The 25,790-nt window shown below is 37.7% G+C and overlaps 1 protein-coding gene across 1 annotated transcript in view; it reads left to right on the forward strand.

The window, feature by feature from the left end:
* The window catches only part of SKIL (SKI like proto-oncogene), a 35,536-nt gene extending 16,167 nt beyond the window's left edge, over positions 1–19,369 (forward strand). Inside the window, exons 4-7 of the mRNA XM_060767534.2 lie at positions 2,040–2,287; positions 2,395–2,633; positions 7,566–7,790; positions 11,619–19,369. Of these exons, the coding sequence (XP_060623517.2) occupies positions 2,040–2,287; positions 2,395–2,633; positions 7,566–7,790; positions 11,619–11,780 (874 nt within the window). The 3' untranslated portion in view covers positions 11,781–19,369. The remainder of the gene's footprint in view (positions 1–2,039; positions 2,288–2,394; positions 2,634–7,565; positions 7,791–11,618) is intronic.
* The last annotated feature ends 6,421 nt before the right edge of the window (positions 19,370–25,790 follow it).

The raw sequence follows: 25,790 nt of genomic DNA on the forward strand, positions 1-25,790 counted from the left end.
GCAGCTCAGGTAGTCACTTTCTTAGTCATTGGGTCTCTTATCAAGAGAGAAAAGCTGGGAATAATGCTGATGATGAATAGTCTGTTTTTGATCCAGAAGTGCCTAGCCTCAATTGTAGATATTATCATACTGAAAAACAATGGCTTGAATATTCAAAAATTGCTTCAAGAACAAAAATAAAATGGCTTGGAGTTTGTAGTTCTTTGTAAAACATAGTTGCCTGTCAGTGTCACAGCTGAAAGGTAGCTTTCTTTCAACCATGTGAACATTGACATGCTTCACAGCTTACTGAAACCATGTGAGGCTTCGCTTTGCTGATGAAATGTCTGTATAACGCTGATGTTGCAGTTGAATTATCACTTGCGCTGCTCCTCAGCTAATTTCACAAACTGAGCACATTGCCTCAGTATGGAAATGATCACGCCAGCCAAACAGATTCCCTTGCCCCACCCATCCCAACTATGTATAATAGCTTTCAAAATGGTTTTCACTCTCATCTCCAGAAGGAAACTTATTTGTCTCTGTTAGCAGATTTGAGTACAGTAACAGCATAAAACAAATCCCACAAACCCATGCACAAACAAGAATTGGGAGATAAAATCTTGAAATAGAGTAGTTTGGTTACTTCTGTGCTTCTTGTATTTGTATAGGATGTTTTAGAATCTTTCATCTCTTTCCTAATTATGAATATGAATCATTATATAATTGATACCGAGCTGCATTGTATAGGATAGCTGAGATTACAACTCTTCTTTGAAACCATCCTTTTAACATTTGTACACTTATGTTTAAAGCTCTTCATTTGCATGATTTCAGTTGCCTTTATTTATTCCAGTAACCCTGCAAGGCAAGTTAGTGGTGGTAATTAATTTCCATATGCAAATTTGGAGAAAAAGGAGTTTGAGAAAGAGAAACAGTTGAATATTGGCTAAGCCATATTTCACATATATGAATAACTCCCCCCCCCCCTATATATATATATGAATATGAGTCTTCCTAAGCCCTTCCATATTCATCAAAAGCTCTTCTCTGGGGTCTTCATACTGTGCGAAGTCTCGATTGGTTGTGATCAGTGAGAAGCCTTTTTCTGGGTAGTGACTCATATGTTGAAAGGTTTCTGTAAAGAATCTTTCTAAACTAGGTAGTTTTAGGTTGTGGTTTAATAGCCATCTGGATTTTATTGTGTTTGTATGGGTTTTATATTACTTTATGGTTTTACGTAGTTTTGTTTTATTTGTTTCATTAATCTGACAGCATTGGGGCCACTGTTAATATATCATTTTATAATTTATTAAATAAAAGAAAAAGGTCACTTCCAAAGTACACGGTGGATGGGAAATAGCATTGTCTTGCAGTTAAGGCTCTTAATCACTGCAGTTGTTTGCTATATAAGAAGGAACTCTGTAGTAGAGCTGTTTCATAATTTATGTTTTTCTATACATATCTTTATTTTGATCTGATAGCTCAGATATTGAATAACTGCTCCCTTGCCTCCCCCACTACCAACTTCATAATTCTGGAAGATGTAGAGATTTGTTCGCATCATCTAAATATTTGGTTAAAAGCTTCATGGATTTAGCCATTGCTGAAAGTTTGCATAAATTAGCTTGAATTAGCATTATAAAGTAATGTCATAATAACAATCATAGTATAATAAAACAGCAAATTTAAAAAAGACATAAATATGCACATGTTGAAAATAACAAGATTGCATAAGATTATAGGCCTTAGCATAACATCTGAAAACAACTTCTATTCATTCTTGCAGATAAGACATTTGAATCCCTGGTAGCATCTAGCCTTCCTCCTCTTTCTCTACTTTATTTGGTAGTTCTTATGTTACACTAAATAACGAATGTGCATAACTGCCGTGAAGCAGTCTGAGGATTAGAGAATTGACTTTCCCCTTTTAAAAATGTACTTGTATTGATGCAGGTTAGCTCAAGTTTTGGACATGTAAGTCCAAGATGTGTTAGTTCATATCTAGTATAGTCATTTATTTATTTTGTTAATTGTGCCATTATGTTTTTTTTTTACAGCTACTACTTTTATATGTGTGATAAAATGATCGCTCCCAATGTCTCCCTTACCTCTCCTGTATCTCACTGTAAAGAACCAACAAAAACAGTGGAGAAAAGTTCAGAGGTAGTTAAATCTGCATCTGGGCAGTCACTGAAGCACCATAGTGGTGGCAGACGCAAAAAAGCCGTGTACTATCAGGATCACTCTCTTGAAGTGCAAGAGAATATTGATTTGAAACGCAGCACAGATGTGTGTGCTGGTAAAGGTGAGTAGAAAAACGATACTTATGACTGATCCTTGTGTACATTCAGGTGCTTTTAATGTGGATTTTCATACATCACTCTCCCTATCTTTTTAATCCTATTCCTATAGGGCAACCTACAGCTCTTAAGACTCGAAACAAAAGGAAATCAGAGCAAGAGTCTTCCAAAGCGACTATGGAACAGAAGGTAGAAGTAAGCAAAGGTTCACAGTCATCATCTCAGATCCCTGTCAGTGGAATCCATTGTGATGATGACAAAGGAAAGACGATGGAAGAAGTAATGAAAACCTATATAAAGCAGCAAGAAAAACTACATACAATTTTGCAAAAGAAGCAGCATCTTCAAATGGTATGAACTTGTTTTGCTTTCCTTTTGCCTTTTGAAGACTGCTTGTTACTCAACCTTTTCATGATAGTTTTTGACATACAGTAAATACATAGCATAGATATTATAGACGGTGGATCATAAACGGTGTTAAGTTCTGCATTTCAGTGCAATGTATTATAAACTGATACAATCCTGAAATTGTTGCTTTGATTTCCCACATATACAGTTAAAGCAGTTTTCAGTAGGGATAATTTATTCTGTTCTCAGAGATTGAAATCATTCATTTTAATCCTGCAGTTTTTTAGCTGCATCTGTACTGGAGTGGGAATGAGGAGAAGCCAAGATCCGTGGAAATGTTTCTGCCCGACTGTTTCTGATGTAGGCTGTTTAAAAGTCATAAAAAGGATTACAACAAAAGAGGATCATGAGATTGGGTCCAGAAATTGGTTGTTATGAATTTCCATAAGAAACCAGGAGGGAAATTAAATAATATCTGGTGCTGCCCGTCTTTCCCTTTGTTGGAAACATAAATACGCAACAAGCATATTTGAACAAGTAACTGTAAACATGCACAACTTAATTGTACTAATGATTAGTTTTAGAAGTTTATTTATATGGCTTATTTAACTGAAGCCTCTTGCATTTCGATGGTTCCAAAAGACCACAACCCCCTTCCCATCAGCCTTTTAGTTACTGCTGTATTGCTTTCTTCAATGTTTGATAAAATCTCTTAGTATTTCACTTAGTATTAGTATTTAATACACAGCAACAACCTTGTGCAGAATTCATGCAATCTTGATAAGAAATGGGATGCAGGAATGAAAAGGGAATTGAAGAACCAGGGAAAAGTAATAAAGATGTAGTTGGAGATTAAAACAGATGAAAAGCATAGAATTGAGTCTAGATGAGGCTGTAGAAAGAGAATTATCCTGTGATAATAACATCCCTAGGTGTTTGCTCAATTTTATACTTATGTATTAAATTAGCATGTTAAATGAGAATGAAATTATTTCTGCTGCAAAGGATTAAGGGCTTAATTAGTGCTCTTATCTTTGTACAAGCTCTCATCAATGTTTGTATTTACTTTTGTATTGAACCTTTAACAAAGGAGCCTTTCCAATGCTTGAGTGCCTATTAAATATTATACTTTTTGGGAAATTGTGCACATTTCTCAATGTGTTTACTGCTTTTTAGCCATGAGAAATTTCTCTTAGATAAATATGATAAAAATTGAGCTCTTGGTAGTGCAGCGGGTTAAACTGCTGAGCTGCTGAACATGCTGACCAAAAGGTCGGCGGTTCAAATCTGGGGAACTATGTGAGCTTCTACTGCCAACCTAGCAGTTCGAAACATGCAAATGTGAATACCGTAGATCAATAGGTACCGCTCTAGCGGGAAGGTAATGGCACTCCATGCAGTCACGGCGGCCACATGACCTTGGAAGTATTTATGTACAACGCCAGCTCTCCAGCTTAGAAATGGAGATGAGCACCTCCCACAGTTGGACACGACTTGACTTAATGACAAGAGGAAACCTTTACCTTTTAAAAATGAATATGATTAATATGTTGAAAAAGCATTAAATGAAAACTACATAGGCTAAATCAGGATCCCAAACTGTGTCATGAACCAGGAGCAAAACCTGGATATAACAAGAGATGGTGCGGCCAGTGGGCAAAAACAAAGCATTCTTTAAAAATAGGCCAAAAATAATTTTAAAAATCGAAGTCATCATGAAACAACATAATTTTACTGCCTTTCAAAATCTCAGTGCAGATGGAGCCAACCAGACTTTCCTTGGCAGGGAGTTTCACAGTTGAGGGGCTGGTATAGGGGAAAATACATCTTGTGTAGCTAAAAGCCAAACCTTTCATGCTACTGAGACGTGCAGCAGGGCCTCTGATGAAGATCTCACTTAAGAGGCAGGTTCATACAAGTAAAAACATATTTGAGATACCTTGGCCTGAAGTTGTATGGTGTTATATAGGCCAAACTCAATGCCTTCAATTGATTTTGGAAACAAATTGGAAACCAATGGTGTTGGCTCAGAATAGATATTATATATTTTTACACACATCCCCACCCCCCCAAAGACAAACAAACAAATGATGGCCACATTTCCGTTATTGTAGATCTTGAATGTTTTCCAAGGGCAGTGCTTTGTTGCCCCCTCCCCCAATTGTCCCAGATTATAATGAAGAAACACCAATATGCTGTTAAAATATATTAGGTATGAAAATAATGCATATGGACTAAATGTATACAGAGATGTTTTAAAAGAACTCATTTCTGTGGAAGTAAATGTAGCAGTAGAGTTCTCTAGTGATTCAAGAAAGCATTTAAAGCCGATATGTAGCACCAGCTTTTCTTCATCGCAGTTTAGTTCATGGAATCATAGAGTTGGAAGAGGCCACAAGGGGTATCCAGTCTTAACTTGCTGCCATGTAAGATGGCCATCCAGGCACTGTTTACAAACCTCCAGCGAAGGAGACTCTGCCACACTTTGTGGCAGGATATTCCACTTCTGAACAGACATTCTTCATAATGTTTAGATGGAATATTTCTTTTCCTGCAAGTTATTTATTAATTTATTTACTATATTTATATATTGAAAGTCAGGAGGGAAGGGGCTGATCTAATATCACTGGGAAGGGAGTTCCACAGCTGAGGAGCCACCACTGAAAAGGCCCTGTTTCTCGTCCCCACCAACCGCTCTCTACGTGGGGTTGCCTTTGAAGACGGCCCGGAAGCTCCAACTAGTCCAACGTTCGGCAGCAATGATACTAACGGGAGTGGAGCGCAGGGAGCATACAACTCCTCTGCTGCACCAGCTCCACTGGCTGCCGATCTGCTACCGGGCTCAATTCAAAGTGCTGGCGTTGGCCTTTAAAGCCCTAAACGGTTCTGGCCCAATTTACCTATCCGAACGTATCTCGGCCTATCAGCCCGCCAGGACCCTAAGATCTTCTGGGAAGGCCCTGCTCTCTATCCCGCCTGCTTCACAGGTGCGGCTGGCGGGTACGAGAGACAGGGCCTTTTCTGTGGTGGCCCCGCGGCTATGGAACGCCCTGCCCTTGGAGGTAAGATCAGCCCCTTCATTGATGATATTCCGAAGAAGATTGAAGACCTGGATGTTTAAGCAGGCATTTGGTTAACCCAATGCAACGAATGGTAACTGACTAAAGGACTGGCAACATGGATGACGAACTGGATCACGTTTTTAGTTAAGAGTCGAACTGGATTGGTATTGATGTATGAATTGTGTTTTTATGTTTTTTATGTTTTTTATGCTTTTAACTTTTTTACTGTTGATTGTTATATTATGTTGTAAACCGCGTTGAGTCGCCGGCTAGGCTGAGAAACGGCGGTATATAAATATAGCAAATAAATAAAATAAAAACCGCACCTGCAAAGGGAGCGGGACCGAGAGTAGGGCCTCTCCAGATTATTCAATCCCCGAGATGGTTCATAGGGGAAGATACGTTTGGACAGGCTAGCTGGGCCGGAACCATTTAGGGCTTTATCGGCTTTATAGTTGAAACCATTGCTCCATGTTCTCCAGAGTAGCAGAAAACAAACTTGCAGCCTCCTCAATGTGACATCTTTTCAGATATTTAAACATGGCTCTCATGCCTCCTCTCATCTGCCTTTTCTCCAAGCTAAACACATCCATGTCCCACAGCTCTTCCTCATAGGGCTTGCTTTCAGCTTTCTGATTTTTGAGGACATGTAACTCTAAGAAACTGTGCTTAAATTTGCTTTTTATTAGTCCTTTATTCCAATTTTGTGCCATGGCTTTTATATGTCAGTAAGGGTAGAAATTGCCCTGTTCTTTTATTGATCTGTGAGATGCTCTGGATGGAGATGTAAAGGCTTAGGGATAGAACAGGAGGGAAATTAGGGTGGACATGTTTTTCAGTTTTTTTTCCTGAGTTTGAAAACCTTGGGAAACCTGTAAATCAATTGTAGTGAAATATTTTATCTTTTGAATTAACAAACAATTTTACTGGCTTAAAAGGCAAAGAATTGAATTGTGTAAAGATTTCTGTCTAGGTGTAGAGAATGGCAGTACAAGTGCAAACTGTAGTTACATCCATTTTTGTATTAGAGGGTGCTTCCAGCTTCAGGAAAGAAGTATGCAAAAGGGTTTGTGTGGGTGAAAATGTGTGTAGATGATGCCACTACTGAAGAATGGAGTATTTTCCATATGGAGTAAAACTTTATATCCAATTTTATTGGTACTTAGCAACTGTGACTATATGAGACTGTGGGTGGATCTATCCTACATTGTAAACTTAGTTTGACACCACTGTAACTACTACAGAAGGTATAGTATGGTGATTCACTATCACTATGTGTGAGAAAGGCTAAGACCTGGTAAAACTACAGCTCCTGTGTTTCCATAGCATAGAACCATGGCAGTTAAAGTGGTGACAAATTCCATTAACTCTACAATATAGATGCACCCTGTTTCTCACTAAATAATATATTTTCTTTTATTACAACATTTGTGACTATTTTGTTTGTCTTTACCCCACTTCTCAGATTACAAGTTTTAATGTTTATGGATGAAGCACACCATGCAGGGTAGCTTCTGCAAAATGTGTAAATTTACATTAGTTGGTGTGGAAAATGGCCTAAGTAGCTAATGGAGCCTTTTAATGCTGTATTTCTGAAATGTTCCACGCACTGAACAAATTGTACTTGTGTATGTTTGATATACTGTCGGCATAGAAGAAACTGAAGGTAGCCATTACAGTCTGTAATAGTGTCATATTTTCAATTTTTCTTCAATAAAAGCTTCAGGGCATACCAAATTTATCCATGTTTTCAAGGGATGTCACAGAATTTGCATTGTGAAAATGTTGGCAATCCTCAGGTTTTAGAATATGGATTTTTTTCATATTTGTCTAATATAGAAAATAATCTGTATAACTGTAATTTTTTTTACAGGAAGTAGAAATGTTAAGTAGTTCAAAAGCCATGAAGGAGTTAACAGAAGAGCAGCAGAATTTACAGAAAGAACTTGAGTCTTTGCAGACTGAGCATGCACAAAGAATGCAAGAGTTTTATGTTGAGCAAAGGGACTTGGAGAAGAAATTAGAGCAGGTAATAAAGCAAAAATGCACCTGCGATTCTAACTTGGAAAAGGACAAAGAAGCAGAATATGCAGCTCAGGTGAGCAGAAAATATTAATTTCAACTGAGTAGTGGAATGCCTTTTTTGTTAATCACCTATGAATTGTTGCTAAAATAAAATACATGGAATATGATATTATGTGCTTTCAAAGTACAGCTGAAGTTTTAAAACAGAGAAACAATTCATATTTTTAAAGCCAGCAAAGCTAAGCATGGCACAGGTGGATCTCCCTTATCTGAAATAACTGAAGTTTTTCGAAAAGTGGATTTTAAAAAGGATTTTCAAGTACCCATTTTTGCATATATGTACATAGTGAATGAGAGATTGGGGAAATGGGGGTTAGTCACACATCCAGTATCCACAAAGCACTCCTTCTAGGAGACCCCCTCCACTGCAGCCAGAAATCAATGGGGGAAAGGGAGGAGGACTCCACTTATGAAAAATATCCAAGATATTCCCTAGTTGTCATCACACATTCTGCCCTTTTTGCGAAGTATCCCGGAGGGGAGGGAAAAATCCTTCCCAACTCCTGTCCCCAGTAGTCTTTTTTTTATTCTTTGTGGGCTGTATAGAGCTGGTGGCAAATGAGTTTGTTCCATACTTGTCCTTGCAGCCTGTTTCAAAAGTGCCTGTTCCTGTGCTTGCCACCATTGGCCCCTTTCCCCAAAGGCATAAATGAATGGCCAGCAGCAAAACGTTTCTATTTTTGGAGCAATTTCCAATTTCCAGATCAGTGAGGCACGACCTTGTATTAACATAATTTTGTATAGGCAGTTGCATGGTTGCAAAGAATTGGCTTAATATTATTGGATTGTAGGTGACATAATGTGAGCAAACATACACTCACGCGCCAGGACTTCTTCTCTTCACTATGACACCATCTGCTCTAAAACAGTCCTCTGCATCTGTACTCAGATGTTAATCCTATGTCCAGTGACAATGCTCTCAAATCAGGGTAGGACTGCAGCATTGGAAATCCAGAAAATGTAATTTTGTACATTTAACAGAATCCCTGTTTTTCCTCCTGCACTGGCCAGTCTCAATATTTTTTTTGTGTTTTTAGTACCTTATGTAACACATTCATTGTGCCAGGTACTTTGCAATTCTTAATTCACTAATTCTTACTTCACCCCAAAAGAAGGAGAACTAAGGATGACAATCTTCTGGAAAAAAATAGTCAAATCCAGGATTTGAATAAGTTTTTAATCAGACCATAGTTATATCCATGGTTTACACAAAAAAGCTTACTTTAAAAAAAAAACCTGTGCTCTTTTTGACTGTAAGGTCAAATGAGGAAGTACATATTCATACTTTTTCTGGTGTCTGTCCATATTGTTCTTTTAGTGTAAGTGCCACACTACACTACACAGTTATAAAAAGAAGTTAAACCCATAGGCACAGTTTGATAATTATAATAATAATAGGCACTATCATCATGGCTGCATTTCATTTTAGTTAACTCCATATAATCTCAAGCACATTACTTGGAAGTAAGGGAGAGTTTACACAAAGGCTTAATCATATTAGTTGAGGGGCATGCAACAGTGGAAGACTAGGGGGTTGCTTTAGTCCTCCAGGAGACCTGAACCTCCAAGAAAACCCAACAATATTTTTGTCCCCAAAGCCATACTGGAAAGTATGTTTTGGGGGTTTCCCAGGTCTCTGGAGAATGTTTTCAGACATTTTGAATCAAGTTTTTAAATATACTTGTGTGTACACACACATACACAAAAAAAAGTATTTTTACCCCTGAGGTGTCCGCTAGGGTGGTGGAATTGTGGTGGAAATGCCTTCCACATCCTCTAAAGCAGAGCTTCGTAAACCTTTCTACTTCCAACCCCTTTTTGCCTGATAATTTTTTTATGTGACCCCAGGTATATAGGTATAAAAATATGTATAAAAATCAAACATTTACTGATAACAAATCAGCAAATTTCCAAGGCTTGCTAAACAAATTTTCTTAAACTGTGGGTTCCAACTGCAAATGGGGTCTCCTAGCTCAGTGTTGGGATCACAAAAATTGACAACAGTAAAAGATTTCTGAACGCCATCTAGACATTTACACAAACCTGTTAGCAACAACATGCAGTGTTTACGATGGACTCTGCAGAAAATCCTTCATCTGTACTTTATAGAAAGGAAGATCAGCCTGTTTAGCAAGCCTTGCAAATGCTGATACGTTATCAGTTAATGTTTGATTTTTATACTTATTTTATATACCTATATACCTGGGGTCACAAAATGTTGGGGTGAAAAGGGGTCGCGACTAGAAAAGGTTTTAGAAGCTGTGCCGTAGAGATAATTTTTGGCTGTTTCAGTGTACAGGGTTGGGCAAAGAGCAGGTTGCACTTCACCCACCTGTGTGTCATCTGAGGTGATTCCCTTCCCTGCCTTACTGAGAACAGGAATTTCCATGTATTAAATGCCTGTGTGACTGTTATCTGCTCTGCAGTAACGTATTCCTTCAGGACAGGTGGATTACAAAACTGGAGGTTTTTTTGTTGTTGCATTAAGCTCATTATATATAGGAAAAGGCTGTGTGTACTGTAGGGTCAGTCCAACACTGCTATGTGAGTGACCACACCATTTGGGCAGGCATATGCTGTCCTCTAGCCTATTAATTTCAATAAATTTTCTTTCAAATAAGTATACGTGTGATTACATCAGTAGCTTGTTACCCATCATTTAACAGTAAGTATAGGTATGCTATTACAGCCTGGCTTAGACAGTCTGTGTTTCTCCAGCCCTGTTTCACCATCCTCCCAATGCCAAGACTGCCAGACAGCCTCACAGCAGGATAAAGAAAAAAGGGGGGTTGAATAACCATAAAAAGGTTTTGCAAAAAGGAGCTCCTTTGTCATAAGTTTTGTTAATTGAGGTCTACAGTATTAGAAATACCTCCTAGCATACTAGTGAAATGTGCAATCCTTTCATATCTCTGCTAAAATCCTGTTCTATTTATACTGAAGCTCTCCACTAGATGGCTACAATAGCTCATTGATTCCAGAGGAATCTTGATTCACATATTTCTTTTTAAAGTAATTTTTTATTGATGGGGAAAAAAACACAAATGATTTTTAAAGGTATATAAATCTAAAAACTATAGAGCTACATACTGCCTAGTTCTACAAGACACAACTAAAGAATGAAAACAAATGCAGCTATAGTATGTAAAATTTCAATTAAAAACATATGACCCTAAAATTAACTAAATACAAGTTGCACATATGTGTGTGTGTGTGTGTATTTTAAAATTTACATATTCAGTTAAAAAAACAATGAAACAAAACTTTACACATGAATATATACCAGTGCAATACTACCTAAAATTTATACAATACAGATAGTCCCCAAGTTACTAACAAGATAGGTTTGTTCTTAAGATGAATTTGTTTCAACTTAAGATACATTTTTAAGAGTAACTCCAGCCATATAGATAGCTAGATAGCTAGATAGCTTTGGATATCATAGGGAAGGGTTAATACCCCTATGAGTTTGTTTTGCTGTCTGTACCTCTGCTTAGTTGCTTTCAACACATCCATTGTTTGTGATACTTTAGACCAGGCATGGGCAAACTTCAGCCCGCCAGGTGACTTTTCCTTCAAATCCCTCGGCTTATACTCGTGTATATATGGCAATTTCCGTAGAATGACATAACTGGAACTAAATGTGGACTTTATGATTCAGGGTTTCTTATCCTCTCAGAATTAGCAAGAGCTTTCAAATCAGGGATGTTGTTTTGGAACAAAATGTTTTTTGTGAATATCCCAAGTATATTGTTCCAACAACAAATATTTATGTTTTATTGAGTTGGATGGATGGATACACACATTTTGAAGTTTTAACTTTTCTTTTTAAAAATTCCAGTTGGCAGAGCTGAGACAGCGGCTGGATCATGCTGAAGCTGATAGGCAAGAGCTCCAGGATGAACTGAGACAGGAACGAGAAGCACGACAAAAGTTAGAGATGATGATAAAGGAGTTAAAGCTTCAGATTCAGAAGTCTTCAAAAAATGGCAAAGGGAAATAAAGTGCCAAGAAGAATGTATCTGCATTTTTTCAGCAGGGCTTATATATTACTTGTCAAGGAGAAGTCAAGCCATGGAAGAAAAGGTATTGGGGACAGCTGTGGAGAACCCTTCTTGTGCAAACAACATCAGTGAAGCAGTTATTCAGATCCCAGTCATTTCAATGATGTTTGCACAAGAGACATTTCCAGAGAACTGTGCCCAATGTGTGCTTATAAATCTGTAATAATACACATTTGTACAACTTCTAGACTTATAAAAACCTGTATTTGTGCTGCTTTTTAAACAGTTATGAGCAACATTTGAAACCTTATGTTTTAGAGTACTCAGTGTATGTTTTTACAAACTGTCTTGAGGGCTCTTTACCTTTTATTGAATTCAACTTTCATTCATAGATATGCAGAATCCACATACTTTCTTTTGCATGCAGTCATTTACACAAAATATTCCTTTTATTCAAAATCTTAAAAAAAGAAAAAAAATGAGAATGTGGAGAATATATTCTATTTGTTGCTTTACTCTTATAACTCCATTTGATAGTTAATGCTGCATCGAGGAAAGAACCGTTATTTGGAAATTATTACACAGTCTGTTATTTTTTTTCTAAATGCAGATTTCCACACAGTTAATTATCAGCTGTCGGATGCTAGTTATTGTCAAATACCAAGTGCCAATTCTTTCGGTAATATGTTGAATGCTATTATAAAAAGAAGTCTGAGGTGCTTCACTTTCCAAACGTACGAGTTCATCCCCAGACCTGACTGGAGATGCCATAATTGACACTATTTTTTTAGTATTCCCAAATACTAATGGAAATGTCAGCCTTATGTTGTAGAGTGATTATTTTAACCATCAAGCAAGTAGGATGCAATAAGGTTTTCCATGCATGGGTTGTCTTGGAGTGCATGGAAGTGGTTGGTGTTGACATGTACATAAGATGTCAAGAGGGAACAAATGAGTTCTGACATTGTCAAAGTAATGCTTCTATATGTTTTATATGCCAAGATAAATATTGCTATCATTTAAAAAAAAGCAATTTAGTTATTAAACTTCTATTAATTTTGAAATTGGTAAGGTCTTTATTGGGGCATCTGACATTTAATGTCCTGGTATTCTGGTGTTGACTAACAAGTAGTTCACTTCCATTGTATTTACTGATTAGACACCAAACAAATGAGGTATATTTGATCAAGGAACCAGTGGCTAAGATACAGTGATGTACTTAATAAAGGAAAGTTCCAATTCCGCTCATGCTGGATGCAAAAGTGGAATTGGGAATGCCTTTTTCAATGCTGTGTGGCACCAAGAGTGTTTCCTAATTCCCAGGAGGAGGTCTTTTGGATTCTTGAGGGGTTGCGGGTAATGTGGTCGTGCTGCTTTTGGTAGAAGCAGCATCCAGCAAAAGTAAGCCATTGGACCCTGGTCATTGGATTAAAGTAGTAATCTAAAATAACTTTCAGACAGAATCTCTTTTGTGAAAAGAACTGTAAAGATTTAAATATTCAAAACAGTTTATTTGGGAGGAGGAAAAGCAGGACTGATTATAAAAAAGGCAAGAAAATTTCCTTAAGTTGAGTATTTTGGTATGAATAGACAATAGTTTAAAACCTCATAATAGCAGTTGAAGGAAAATTGAAGTGTGTGTGTGTGAGAGAGAGAGCAGTGATTTCTAAAGCCAAGTTAAACTTGTAGAGGGGGAAATGCGAGTGATAATTCCACAAGTTACCATGCAGCCCACCATGTTCCTCAATGAAAACAAAATTCGCCTCCAAATGGAAAATCATGCCTTCACCTTTCTTTCTCTGCTCCCAAACTGCAAGTGATGATCTGGTTACTTGTAGTCTTGGAAAAGGTGCAAATATAGCCTGCAGACATCTGGAGGATGGCAGAAATTGGTGTCATTGTATCTCCAGATATCCTACCTCAGGCATTATATGTGACTAATAGCATAAGAACATGTGTGGGGAGGCACAGGTCAGTATAGATAGAAATGGGGATATCTATAAATGAGAAGCACTGCAGACAATAATGTTCATTTATATATTCATCACATGAGCACTTACATCCTGTGATTTCCATGTTGTGAATGCCTGCTATATATGCATGTTGTGGAAATTTTATGGTAAAATCGTCTTATACCCAACGTTTTCTGTTGTATAAGGACCATTTCATACAACCACATCTTTGTCCTTTTAATATATTAGTTATGCTAAGTTATATCATCAGTTTTTAACTATTCAGTTCTTATATCTGTCTACGTTAACAAAATAAATTAACAGTTTCATAATGTCTACAACATATGTACATAGAGAAAATAAAGCAATCGAGGCACCTTGCAAAACAAAAGTGTAACTGTAGGTCGAAAAATGTGTATAATATCTGCTGAGTTTCTCTTGTGGGAAATTCTACATGTCAAACTCCATCTTGTTTTGTGAATTTTTCATTTTGCTTTGGCAAGATCCGTAGTACCATCCCTTGCCAACTTCTGGTATGCATAGATGCTCATGTCCCTTCCAAAATCCTAGGTCTTGGTAGCTTAGGGCTTTCAAGGTCCAAATCAAGATTCTGGATTTTGCTTGGAAATAACTGGAAGCCAGTTGGACTCTTGCAACAGCAGTGGTATACTGTGTGTATTGGGCCTCAGTTAAGCTGCTTCAATCTTGAAACAATTTGACATTTTCAAGCAGTTTTCAAGGGCAGCCTTATCTAAAGCACATCATAGAAATCCATTCTGTACATTATCAGACCATGTAAGGCAGTACTGAGGACCTTCTCCTCCAGAAAGAGGTGCATCAATTGAAGCAGATGAGAGGCACTCTTACCAACTTGCTGCATGAAAAGTCCTACTACACATACTGATCAAGAAATATTTCCAAGTTTTAGCCTTCACATTCATGGAAAAGTATAACCCCTTTAAGAAATCTACAATCACCGGATTGTCTCAACCTTCTGGTGTAACTGTCAAACTATCTAGGTTGAGCTTGTTCCTTTCAACCAGTCTAGTATAAAGGAGAAGTAGAAGTCAGTGTCACCACTCTGAAACTTTTGCATGTAGATGATGGGTACCAGGCAGAATAGAATATAAAATTCACAAGACAACTACAATCGTGAAACCTTAATCTGATTACTTCTCAGTGCATCCATCGTGTTTATGTTACAATCATAAAATTTTTGGGTTGGAATAGCATATGCTAAAATCTTAGATGGTAGTCAGCAGTTGAAATAATTTCATTTACATTTCTTAAAATGTAGGTCTTCCACTACTCTTGATTAAAATGTCAAATGCTTTATGTATCCGGACTTCACGTGCTTCTTGTTAATGGGATGAACAAAAACAATTTTATATCCTTTTGGAATAACTTATAATTGTAGTATATTTGTCATCTCTGTCTCCTATTTCAATAACAGAACAGTTCTGTTGCCAGAACAGTTGCAGTTTATTGACCAAATATATTGCATACATGTTGGAAAGTTAATCGGTGTTTTGGCATCTTTAAATAGCACAGAATCCCAATTTCAAAAGTTTTCTTTTCCCATTGCAGCAAACATTACAATTTTGTTAATCGTTACATCTGAATCAAACAATCATCTTTCAGTGCTAGACCTGTCAGTTTCATTTGAAGTGCATATGAACAATAGCTACTTTTGAACTGTATGTATGTATGTTAAACATATGTTTTCTTCTTTAACACATGTGTAAATTAGAGAAGAAGCAGATTTGAGCATAATCCATACCTTTTTTTACATTGTTAGTTATCCATAGGTGAAGCATTGCATCTTCTGATATTTCTGTGTTCAAGGTATAACTCTGAAGCTGAACTGAACTGATGCTCATGGGTCATTGCATTTTATCCTAGAATTTATGAACAGGTGTTTAGAAACAAAAGCTATCATGGGTTGTCTTGATTGGTGAAGCTCGAAATTTCTGAAATCATAAACACAGGAATGTACTGTGTTGCAAACAGCCATGGTTCAAAAGAATTTGACATGTTGAAATCAGTAGGTGTTTAAACACCTTTCATTGTGTTGAATGACAGTTACTGTTTTTATTGGATATTACAGACAGACGGCAACTTTTTAATTAGAGGTTCTGAATCTGAAAATTTTGTAAAATTTGGTAGGAGGAATAGTACTTGGCTGAAGACAATATTTAGCTTCTCTTATGTATAGTTTTGATTATCTCAGGAGACATTCTCTGATGTCTGGCAAGTATTAACCAGATCCTTATCTTTATTGGCCAACAACCATTAGCTTATTGCAACAGTTGGGGAAATTACATTGCTAATAGCCACCCTGTAACCAGGTTGTCTGGCTCAGACCTTTTTAAAAGCAGTGAGTGTAATGTTTGAACTGGCTTTGAAAAGTGTGTGAGAACAGAAAACATTTTACAGTAATTCTGTCACAAGATACCAAAAATCATCAAAATTTTCACATTTAAATAGGAAATCCTTTCTCAATGTCATTGCAATGGAATGCTTTCTGCCCTGGTTTTTCATTGGTTCTGGAGAAATGGTTTCAAGTGGAGTATGTTTTGGAGTCCAGTTAGAATTTGTTAACTGTTTCCACATCCAAACCAGTAGCAGTAATTTTGGCTAAATTTTGGAAAAATAAGTTTGTGATTATAATGATATGTGAAAGAGCGAGTGTTATGTTCATATTTTATATCTCTAAAGAATTTATAGACTGAACCACATACCCACTTTTAATTAAAAGTCATAATTGTAATGCTTACCTATCAATCAATTCATTTCAGCCTCCTTTACACAATACTTATTAATACATAGAACTGTGCCATAGGTGTCCATTATCACCAAAAATAGTTTTCTAGTAAATTGTAAATATTCTATGTTTTACAGAAGTAGTTTCTTACATTGATCTCGTAACATGACGTATTTTATGGGTGATATACTCCACTGCCTATATAGCTTGAACTCCAAGACTTTGCCCATTTACAGAGGTTTATTACAAATTACCCTGTCCACCAACTTTACCCTTATAGCCTTAGCATGTTAATCCTGTATGTTAATTATTAGAGAATACTTTTAAAAATTAAAATTATCACCTATGTGTTCACCTTTTAGATGATAGATTTGTTTCTCTAATTATCCTCTCCATTAAAGAGTTCTTAAAACTGCAATTAAGGAATGCCTGGCAGAGAGACTGCCCTGAGCACTTTTAAAAAAGAACATCTGTTTCTTGACATCCCTGTTTTTAATTATTATTATTATTGTTAAAATGGTTTTGCCAGAGTGGAATTCAAGAAGAAAATACTTCCATCCCCTTCCCCCTAGCCTGAGGCCACTGCTGTCCATCAGCCATCATCCAGACTGATTCGGTGTGCCACAAGCACAAACAACTAGAACTATGTGCAGAGCAAAACAGCACATGACTCATCCCCACACTCAAATGATATACCTCACACCATGCACATAAATCATATAGAAATTGGTAACATTTTCTGACCTTTCTTTAGAAGACAAGCTAGAAATTATATTAAAGGGGCACACTAATGACATGAAGCTTTCTTTTCCCCCCAAATAAGTAGCTATGCTTAACTTTCCACATTAATTATTTCATGTACTGGAGCCCAATTGGACTTCAGCCCATCATACTCTAATATGCCACAAGGCTTTGCATTCAGTTTCTTAGTATTACAATTTCTTCCTGTTTACTGAACACAAGTAAAATGATAGATATTGAAACCGCGAAATGATAATAACGTGATGGTTTGCATTTGCCCTTTACAATGACTACATATATGCAAGGGGAAGGAGTTTAATTTCATGTCTGAGCTATGCAGAAGACAATAACTGAAGAAATTATTCAGCAACAAATGTGGAAATCAACTCTTACCATTGTGGTTAGCCCTAAGGACTTTCTTAAACATTCGATTAAGCAAGATCTCAAAGTGGGCTTTGGACGAGTTGTGCTGTTCTTTTTGTTAGGTCTTATATCACTTTGCTTGAATATTTGAAATAAAGATAGTAGTTATGGGGTATATTTTACATTCTTGGATTAATTTTATTATATATTTAATATATTGATAGTCGTAGACTCTTTTGTATATAGTCAAGGTATCACAATGCAGTCCTTGCCGTCAACCTATGCTATGGGGAGTGCTACTGCGAAGCAGTTTGTCTATTCCATGCTGCTTAGTCTCATGATCATGGAACCATTTGTACTATCTTCAATTTGAAATAGCAGCACATTCAGTGATGACAGCTATTGTGGATGGCTTAGTGCTACATCTTAGAGACATTTTCATAGGACTAGGTAGCTGAATTCAAGACGCTTTCCAAATCCACTCCTTAAATTTCTTTTAACCATTGGAAAAGCATAAATGTAGATTTCCCTCCACAGAAAAAAATGTTATTCTTTTTCTAAAGCTGATAATATAATGCAACAAAACACTTTAAAACGTGTTAATCTGTGCTTGAAATATTTCAATTTATGCTGCAGCTGTAAAATATCTGTCCAGGAAGAGGCAGCTTGATCTCTTAATTATACTTCCTACAACTTGTTCATTCAATACATCTGTGGTAATGCGAGGAAGTCCATACTGGATATATTTTGGTTTGTTGGGAGGGGGATCGCAGATGTCCTCAATTACAAAGCTAGAAGTCAAACTTTTTCCAGACTGCACAAATGTACTTTTAGTACATCCACAATTTAGAGGATAGTTTGGATTTTACAGTGCTGTGGCATCTTTAGGTTGTGAAATATATATTTTCCCAAAATGAATATCCAGTGAAGTAGAGCAATCCATATTATTACTTCAAATACCTCACTTTTATGAAAAGGGAAGCACAGTTGCAATGTATCTAAACCATTCTGTTGAATATACACAAATAACTGGTCTAAATGTTCTGATGCAGCTATGTTGCCTTCCAGAATAAATAGGCTTGTGACTGACATCATTCTATTTTGTGTGTATTCAGGATGTGTTTGAAAGTATTTGTTGATGCTGACATCTTAATATTTCCACAATCTAGAGGAACATATGACCATATTTTGTGTGCTCCGTTGAGATCTGCAACATGTTTGTTACACAGCATTTTCCTCATGCCATGTAGCAAATCATTCAAACATGTACGTCATACACAGAAGTCCGTGGACAACTTCAAAAAGTACATTTCTAGATTGTGACCAAAATCTTTAAAGACTAATTTATAAAGTAAAATTTATAAACACAAAGAAAGGTTTTACAAACAATCAAAGCAACAAGTGAGTAGAAAAAAACAACAACATATGCCTAAGACAAATAGTTTGGTGAAAACCAAAAGTATTCAGTTTTTTTGCCAATGATGTACAGTTCTACAGTTGGAGTTGCTGTGGTTGCATTACATGACACAAAACTGTCCTCTACCTCATATGATACAAAAACAGATATTTTGTATGGTTTTAGTAAAAACAAGATGCATTTATCTGGTCACTTAGTTTACAAATTTTGAATTCTATTTATTGAAACATGACATACTGTGCTCTTAGCTTATACCTCAATTGTATTTTGTGCAGTTTTCCATTTTTCATGCATTGTAAATATCCTGTATAGATTGTGGATCCACATTCAAATAAACAATTCTAATGTCAAGCACCTCACCTTTTTGTGTTTTGTACATGTATTCTTTGACTTGAATGTTTACTCAAAATATTTCTCAATGCCAGCTTTGTGCATTGCCAATGTACCATTCATTTGAGTATTGATATCACAGATCAGCTATTGTAAGGCTGGAGAAAGACAATAGCTCAAAGTCAGTTGGAAGTATTTGAGAAAGACATTGCATCCTACTATTCATGCACAATTGTCTTACCCTATATTTCCTTCCATTCAAATAGATATTTCAGGTTTTCAGAACATGGAATATTTGTTTAATGGGGGTAGGTTCTGAATTTCACCATTTAGCAGAAAATGGACAAGAGACTGTAACAATTTATAGGGGAAAGGGTTATTTAGGTTGATGGAGATATATGTAACTTTACCTAGCAATGACTAAGTGAATAGGGAAAAAGGAAATTAAGTTCAATCAATTATGCGAAATAGTGGGAGATTAAAAATAGATAGAAGGATGTACTGCAATACCCATTTCCATGCTTTTCATCTGCTTCTGGGCTTAGGCATGATGAAGCTGTTCCTACCTTTACTTCTTTCCACCTGGAGCCAGGACTGTAGCAATTGGGATGGTGGGAGGGCCTTTCATCTGCTTTTGGGCCTGGGTATAATGGAGTAGTGCCTACCTCTTACTGTCCCAAAGGCAGTTGGGATGGACTAAGGGCTTTTCATCTGCTTCTGGGCCTACAGATGATGGAGCGGTGTGTGCTTCTACTTCTCTCCCTCTGGAGCTAGGGCAAAGGCAGTTGGGCTGGTGGGAGGACTTTCATTAGCTTCTGGGCCTAGGTATGATGAAGCAGTGGCTATCTCTCCCTGTCTCCAAAGCCCAGGCAGTGCTAATTGGGTTGGAGTAAGGGCTTTTCATCTGCTTCTGAGTCTAGGAATAATGAAGTTATGCCTACCTCTACTTGTCTCCCTCTGGGGCCAGGACATTGGCAAGTAGGCTGATAGGAGGGCTTTCATTAGCTTCCGCTCCTAGGTATGATGGAGTGGTTGTTATGAACCCTAAAAGATTCCTGTTCTTTTGTGCAGAGTGTTCAAGGAATAGTAAGGTAGTTTAGACTAATAAGACACTTTAGAGGCCAAATTTGGTTTTAACACTATTCATGTAACATTTATTGAAATACAATCACCACAGAATCATATCAGAATCACATCAAGAGAGAGCTCTGGTGCACACACACACACACAGGCCTCCTCCAGCAAAGATTATCAGTCTTTACCGAGGAGGTGTGGACGCTCCATTGCCGCGGATCAGGAAGCGTGCATGTTCTTGGGGTCCCCTGCATTTATAGGCCAAAATCCATTTTTCTTAAACACGCTCTTCTGTTCTTTCAAGTCCGTTCCAGTTCAGGACATCTTCATTCCAGGCCATATGACTTATGGGGTACCTCCTGCACACTCCTTGCACTCCTTACATGCTTGGCCGCACACCTTATTGTCCATTGTTGTTCAGCTATGCCTTACTGCCTCCTCACTTTGACTGCCAAGTCTGGGCCATATCATGCTTTGCGCAAACTGTACGTTGATTCTTCTTCAGGCCTGTTTCTTCTGCTCTTCTGCATGCATTCAAACATTCCTTACATGATGCCTGTCTTGCCCTGTCTCCCAAGGCCTGGGCAGCAGCGGTTGGGATGCTTCTGGGCGTAGGCCTGCTTCTTCAGTCAGAGACAATGTAAATGGGAACATAAGCAGGATGGTGGGTGTTCATAGGTATCCTGCCTTGAAACTCAAATCTGGTTGGACAGATTGACCTTCACACTACCAAGTGACAAGTCATGTCAGGCAGTAGACTCCATATGTCTCAACTTATTTGGAAGATCTCCTGAAAACCTCTCAGAAAATACTATTCCAGTTAGTGTGGATGTTGAGACCCATCACACCACCAATATCTCTACCATGATGGACTGTAGGACACATAAAAAAACACTTCTTCACAGAGCACAGTTAAAATGTGGAATTAGCATGCATAAATTGTGTAGTATGGATGGCAACTAGGGATATATCTTTGATACTGCTTAAGTGCCATGGCTCCATCACAGAGAATCTTGGGATTTGTAGTTCTATGTTGCTGCTTAGACTTGTCTTCCAGAGGGTCCTTGTGCACTTCACTAAACTACAGAAAATTTTTGCATACATTGCTGAACTATAGATTCCAAGATTGTGTAGGTTGGAATACATAGCAATTAAAGTAATATAAATTGCTATATAGGCAGTCCCCGAGTTACAAAGATCTGACTTACAAATGACTTATAGTTACAAACAGGGATGAGACTTCAGGAAGTGGGGGAAATCTAGCCCTCAGAAGGGAAATTCACTCCTGAAAGAGTCGTCATGGGGAAGAGTTTTCTCAGCTGAAGCTTGATCACCAATTCTTGTTTTCACAACAAACCAAAATTTTAAAAATCCAGAGGGACAGAAAGTGAGGTGAAATCTCTGTTCAGACTTACAAACAAATTCAACTTAACAAACCTACAGAACCTATCTTTTTTGTAACTTGGAGACTGCCTTTAATTATATAGTGCAGATAAATTCATGAGCAGTTTAAAAAGGGATTATACAAATCATTGGAGATTAAGGTCATTAATGGCTACTGATTAGGTTATCTATGGCCTAAATCCCAGGTTTGTCACAGTAAAAACCTTCTGCATTTTCATTGTCTTCTGATTCCCACCCTTGCATTTGCTGGAATGTGTTGTTAACTTGTGAAAACTGACAATGTGATATTTTTTAATCTTCAAGGTGCCACAACAAACACAGCTCGCCTTTGGAAAATAAGCATGAACTTAAAATCAGGAACTTAAAATCATAGAATCATAGTCGGAAGGGACCTTGTGGGCCATCCAACCCCCTGCCAAGAAGCAGGAAAATCACATTCAAAGCACCCCTGACAGATGGCCATCCAGCCTCTGCTTAAGTCTCCAAAGCAGGAGCCTCCACCACACTCTAGGGCAGAGAATCCCACTGCTGAACAGCTCTCATCGTCAGGAAGTTCTTCCCAATGTTCAGGTGGAATCTCCTTTCCTGTAGTTTAAGCCATTGTTCCACGTCCTAGTCTCCAGGGCAGCAGAACACAAGCCTGCTCCCTCCTCCCTATGACTTCCCCATACATGGGCCTCATCATGTCTCCTCTCAGCCTTCTCTTCTGAAGGCTAAACAGCCCAGCTCTTTAAGCCTCTCCTCATAGGGCTTGTTCTTCAGACCCTTAATCATTTTAGTTGCCCTCCTCTGGACACATTCCAGCTTGCAAACATCTCCCTTAAATTGCAACTCCCAGAATTAGACACAGTAGTCCAGGTGTGGTCTGACCAAGGCAGATTAGAGGGGTAGCATGACTTCCCTGGATCTAGACACTAGACCCCTATTCATGCAGGCCAAATCCCATTGACTTTTTTTTGTCACCACATATTGTTGGCTCATGTTTAACTTGTTGTCCACGAGGACTCAAAGATCTTTTTCACAGGAAGACAGTGTGTTGCTGTTAAATCAATGCACACAACTACCTGCTTGTTTTCAAGTGTTGCCAACACAGTTATAAGGGATCAAATGATGAGCGGTTGTATGTTAACTACTTCTTTGCACAGCAGGCTTTGCTTAACCAGAAATATCTCCTTTGAGCTGTTCGGTATTATTCATCAGCTTTGAATGCAGTACTAAGAAAATTCCACTGGTGGTCACTAAAAGTACACTTTATGGATGGAAGGGTTTGCTGTGCTTTTGTTTGTTTGAAGATGGGATTTCTATGCAGTTTTGTTACTGAAACACAGAATTAAATTTAGTTTTCACAACTGATATTGGGCAACAAAGCATTCTTTATGATTTTTTAATAAAAATTTATTTATTTATTTATTTTCAGTATTTCTACTTGTAGTTTCTCGTGTCAGGAGCGACTTGAGAAACTGCAAGTTGCTTCTGGTGTGAGAGAATTGGCCATCTGCAAGGATGTTGCTCAGGGGACGCCCAGATATTTGATGTTTTACCATACTTGTGGGAGGCTTCTCTCATGTCCCCGCATGGGGAGCTGGAGGTGACAGAGGGAGCTCAACCTGCTGTCCCTGGATTCAAACCACTGACCTGTTTGTCAGCAGTCCTGCTGGCACAAGGGTTTAACCCATTGTACCACCAGGGGCTCCATTTTAAAAAGGTATGCATATGTTAAATGTGGACATGTTCCAGTGGTTTCAGCAGTCACTCAAAAATTCAGTTTCTGTGGAAGAAATATAGGGCATGTCTGTGATATGGACAAGGTTTTTGTAGTAGTAGAGATTGAGTATTCCTTCTCCAAAATGCCTAGGATCAGAAGTGTTTTGGATTTAGGAACCTCTTTGTTTACATATATAAGCATAAGATATCTTGGAGATGAAACCCCAGTTTAAACACAACATTCATTTATGTTTCAGATACACCTAATACGCATATGGGTGTAATTTTATGCAATATTTTTTATCATTTTGTGCATGAAATAAAGTTTGTGTAAATGGAACTATCAGAAAGCAGAAGTGTAATTATTATCTCAGCCATTTATGTGAATAATTTTGTATTTTCACCTGTAATAGTAGTGTGCCTTCAAACCAAGCATGATTTATGGCAACCCTATACAGAGAATATTTGCCATTGCATTGGCTTCAAACAATTGCGACTTGCCTAAAATCACTCAGAGAGTTTCCAGTGGCTACGTACAGATTCAACCTCCCTTTTTTTTCCTATTTTCCTATATGCATGGTCCAACATTCAAACCATTACACCACATTAGTTCAAAGCAATATCAATATAGGATAAGCATAAGATTGGGGTTTACCTCAAGAACATTCCAGCAAGCCCCTATTTCAACCATCAGAGTTTTGGAGAAACCAAAGTAAGAAGGGTTTCTGCAGCCAGGTCTTTGAATCCTTTTAATATCTAGCTCAAGCATAAGTCTCATGGCATATACAGCAATTTCATTTTCCTTCTTTCTCTGTCCAGTGAGGAGGAAGGGTGAGTCATCTGTGCTCATCATTTGTATCTTCCTGTGCTGGAATAGCTCTTCTCAAAACACATGTCATTATAATATAGGCTGAGCATCCCTTATCTGAAACACTTGGGACCATAGATGTTCTGTATTTCAGATTTCCCCCCAAAATTTTTGAATACATGCATATACATAATGAATATCATGGAAATGAGACCAATGTCTTTACATGAAATTTATTTATAGGTCATAAGCGGCTTATGCACATAGTCTGTGGGTAATTTTATACATATTTGTAATGATTTTTGCATGGAACGAATTGTGTGTACAATAGAACCACCAGAAAGGAAAAGTCTCACTATCTCAGAGGCCCTTGTGGACAATTTTGGGATATTTTAGATTTTGGAATTCCACTTAAAAGATGCTCAAGCTGTATTATACTTTTTTCGGTCATTTTGTCATATCTTTGCTTCAGAGTATTCACATGGATAGCTCTTGTTGATTGTCTTAGGGTGGCCTAAAGCCACCCTATTATGGGGGCTTCTTGGCAAAATTTGTTCAAAGGATACTTCCCATTGTCTTTCTCTGAGGCTGAGAGAGTGTGACTTTCCCAAACTCACCCAATGAGATTCCATCGCCAAGTGAGGATTCAAACTCTCATCTCCTCTAGCCCGATACAGCACTCAAGACACTATATCAGAGCAGCTCTCATTGACAACTACAGTTTGTTGTTATGTGTTGTCAAGTTAGGTTCAACCTGAGAGAATGGGAGACTTTTAAGACTCAAGGACATCAAGAATCCTTCTTATGTATCACAAGTTCAGGGCCATGTCCTCCTTTATTGAGTTAATCTATTTGAGATATAGCTTCCCTCTTTTTATAGTGCCTTCCATTTTACTAAGTATTATTGTCTTTTACAATGAGTCATGTTGTCTTGTGATGCATCTATAGTACAACAGCCTCATTTTAGTAGTTTTGGCTTCTAGTGACAATACAGGCTCATAGACCTATTTGTTTGCAGCTCTCCTTAAAGACATTTTAATGTCAAGATTGACAAAGGCGGGGTAGTTTTGACCAACATTTATCCCACAATGTATGGCATTATTGTTAAGTATGGTGTTGTTGTTTAGAGAATCCTAAGTACTAAGTACATCTAATGATGATTCATTTCATGCTCGCTCACTGTTTTGCAGAGAAAATTATTAGAGCCATCTTAGGGTCATTATACATCGGAAAGGTACATACCAATCACATCACTGATTGGAATCCATGCGGCCTGGTTTAACACAAACTGTATGCTCACATGTGCACAACAGACCTTGAACTAAATTAATCCCTTGTTTTTGGTTAGAAAATTATAAAAGGTTCAGATCTACTCATATTTGAGATGGAAAGCACATGAGACTGGGGGTGAAGAAGAATGCGAGAGAAACTGAAACTGGCAGACCCATTGTT

The sequence above is a fragment of the Anolis sagrei genome, chromosome 3 (genome assembly GCF_037176765.1).
Source record: "Anolis sagrei isolate rAnoSag1 chromosome 3, rAnoSag1.mat, whole genome shotgun sequence".
In the NCBI taxonomy this organism is placed as follows: domain Eukaryota; kingdom Metazoa; phylum Chordata; class Lepidosauria; order Squamata; family Dactyloidae; genus Anolis; species Anolis sagrei.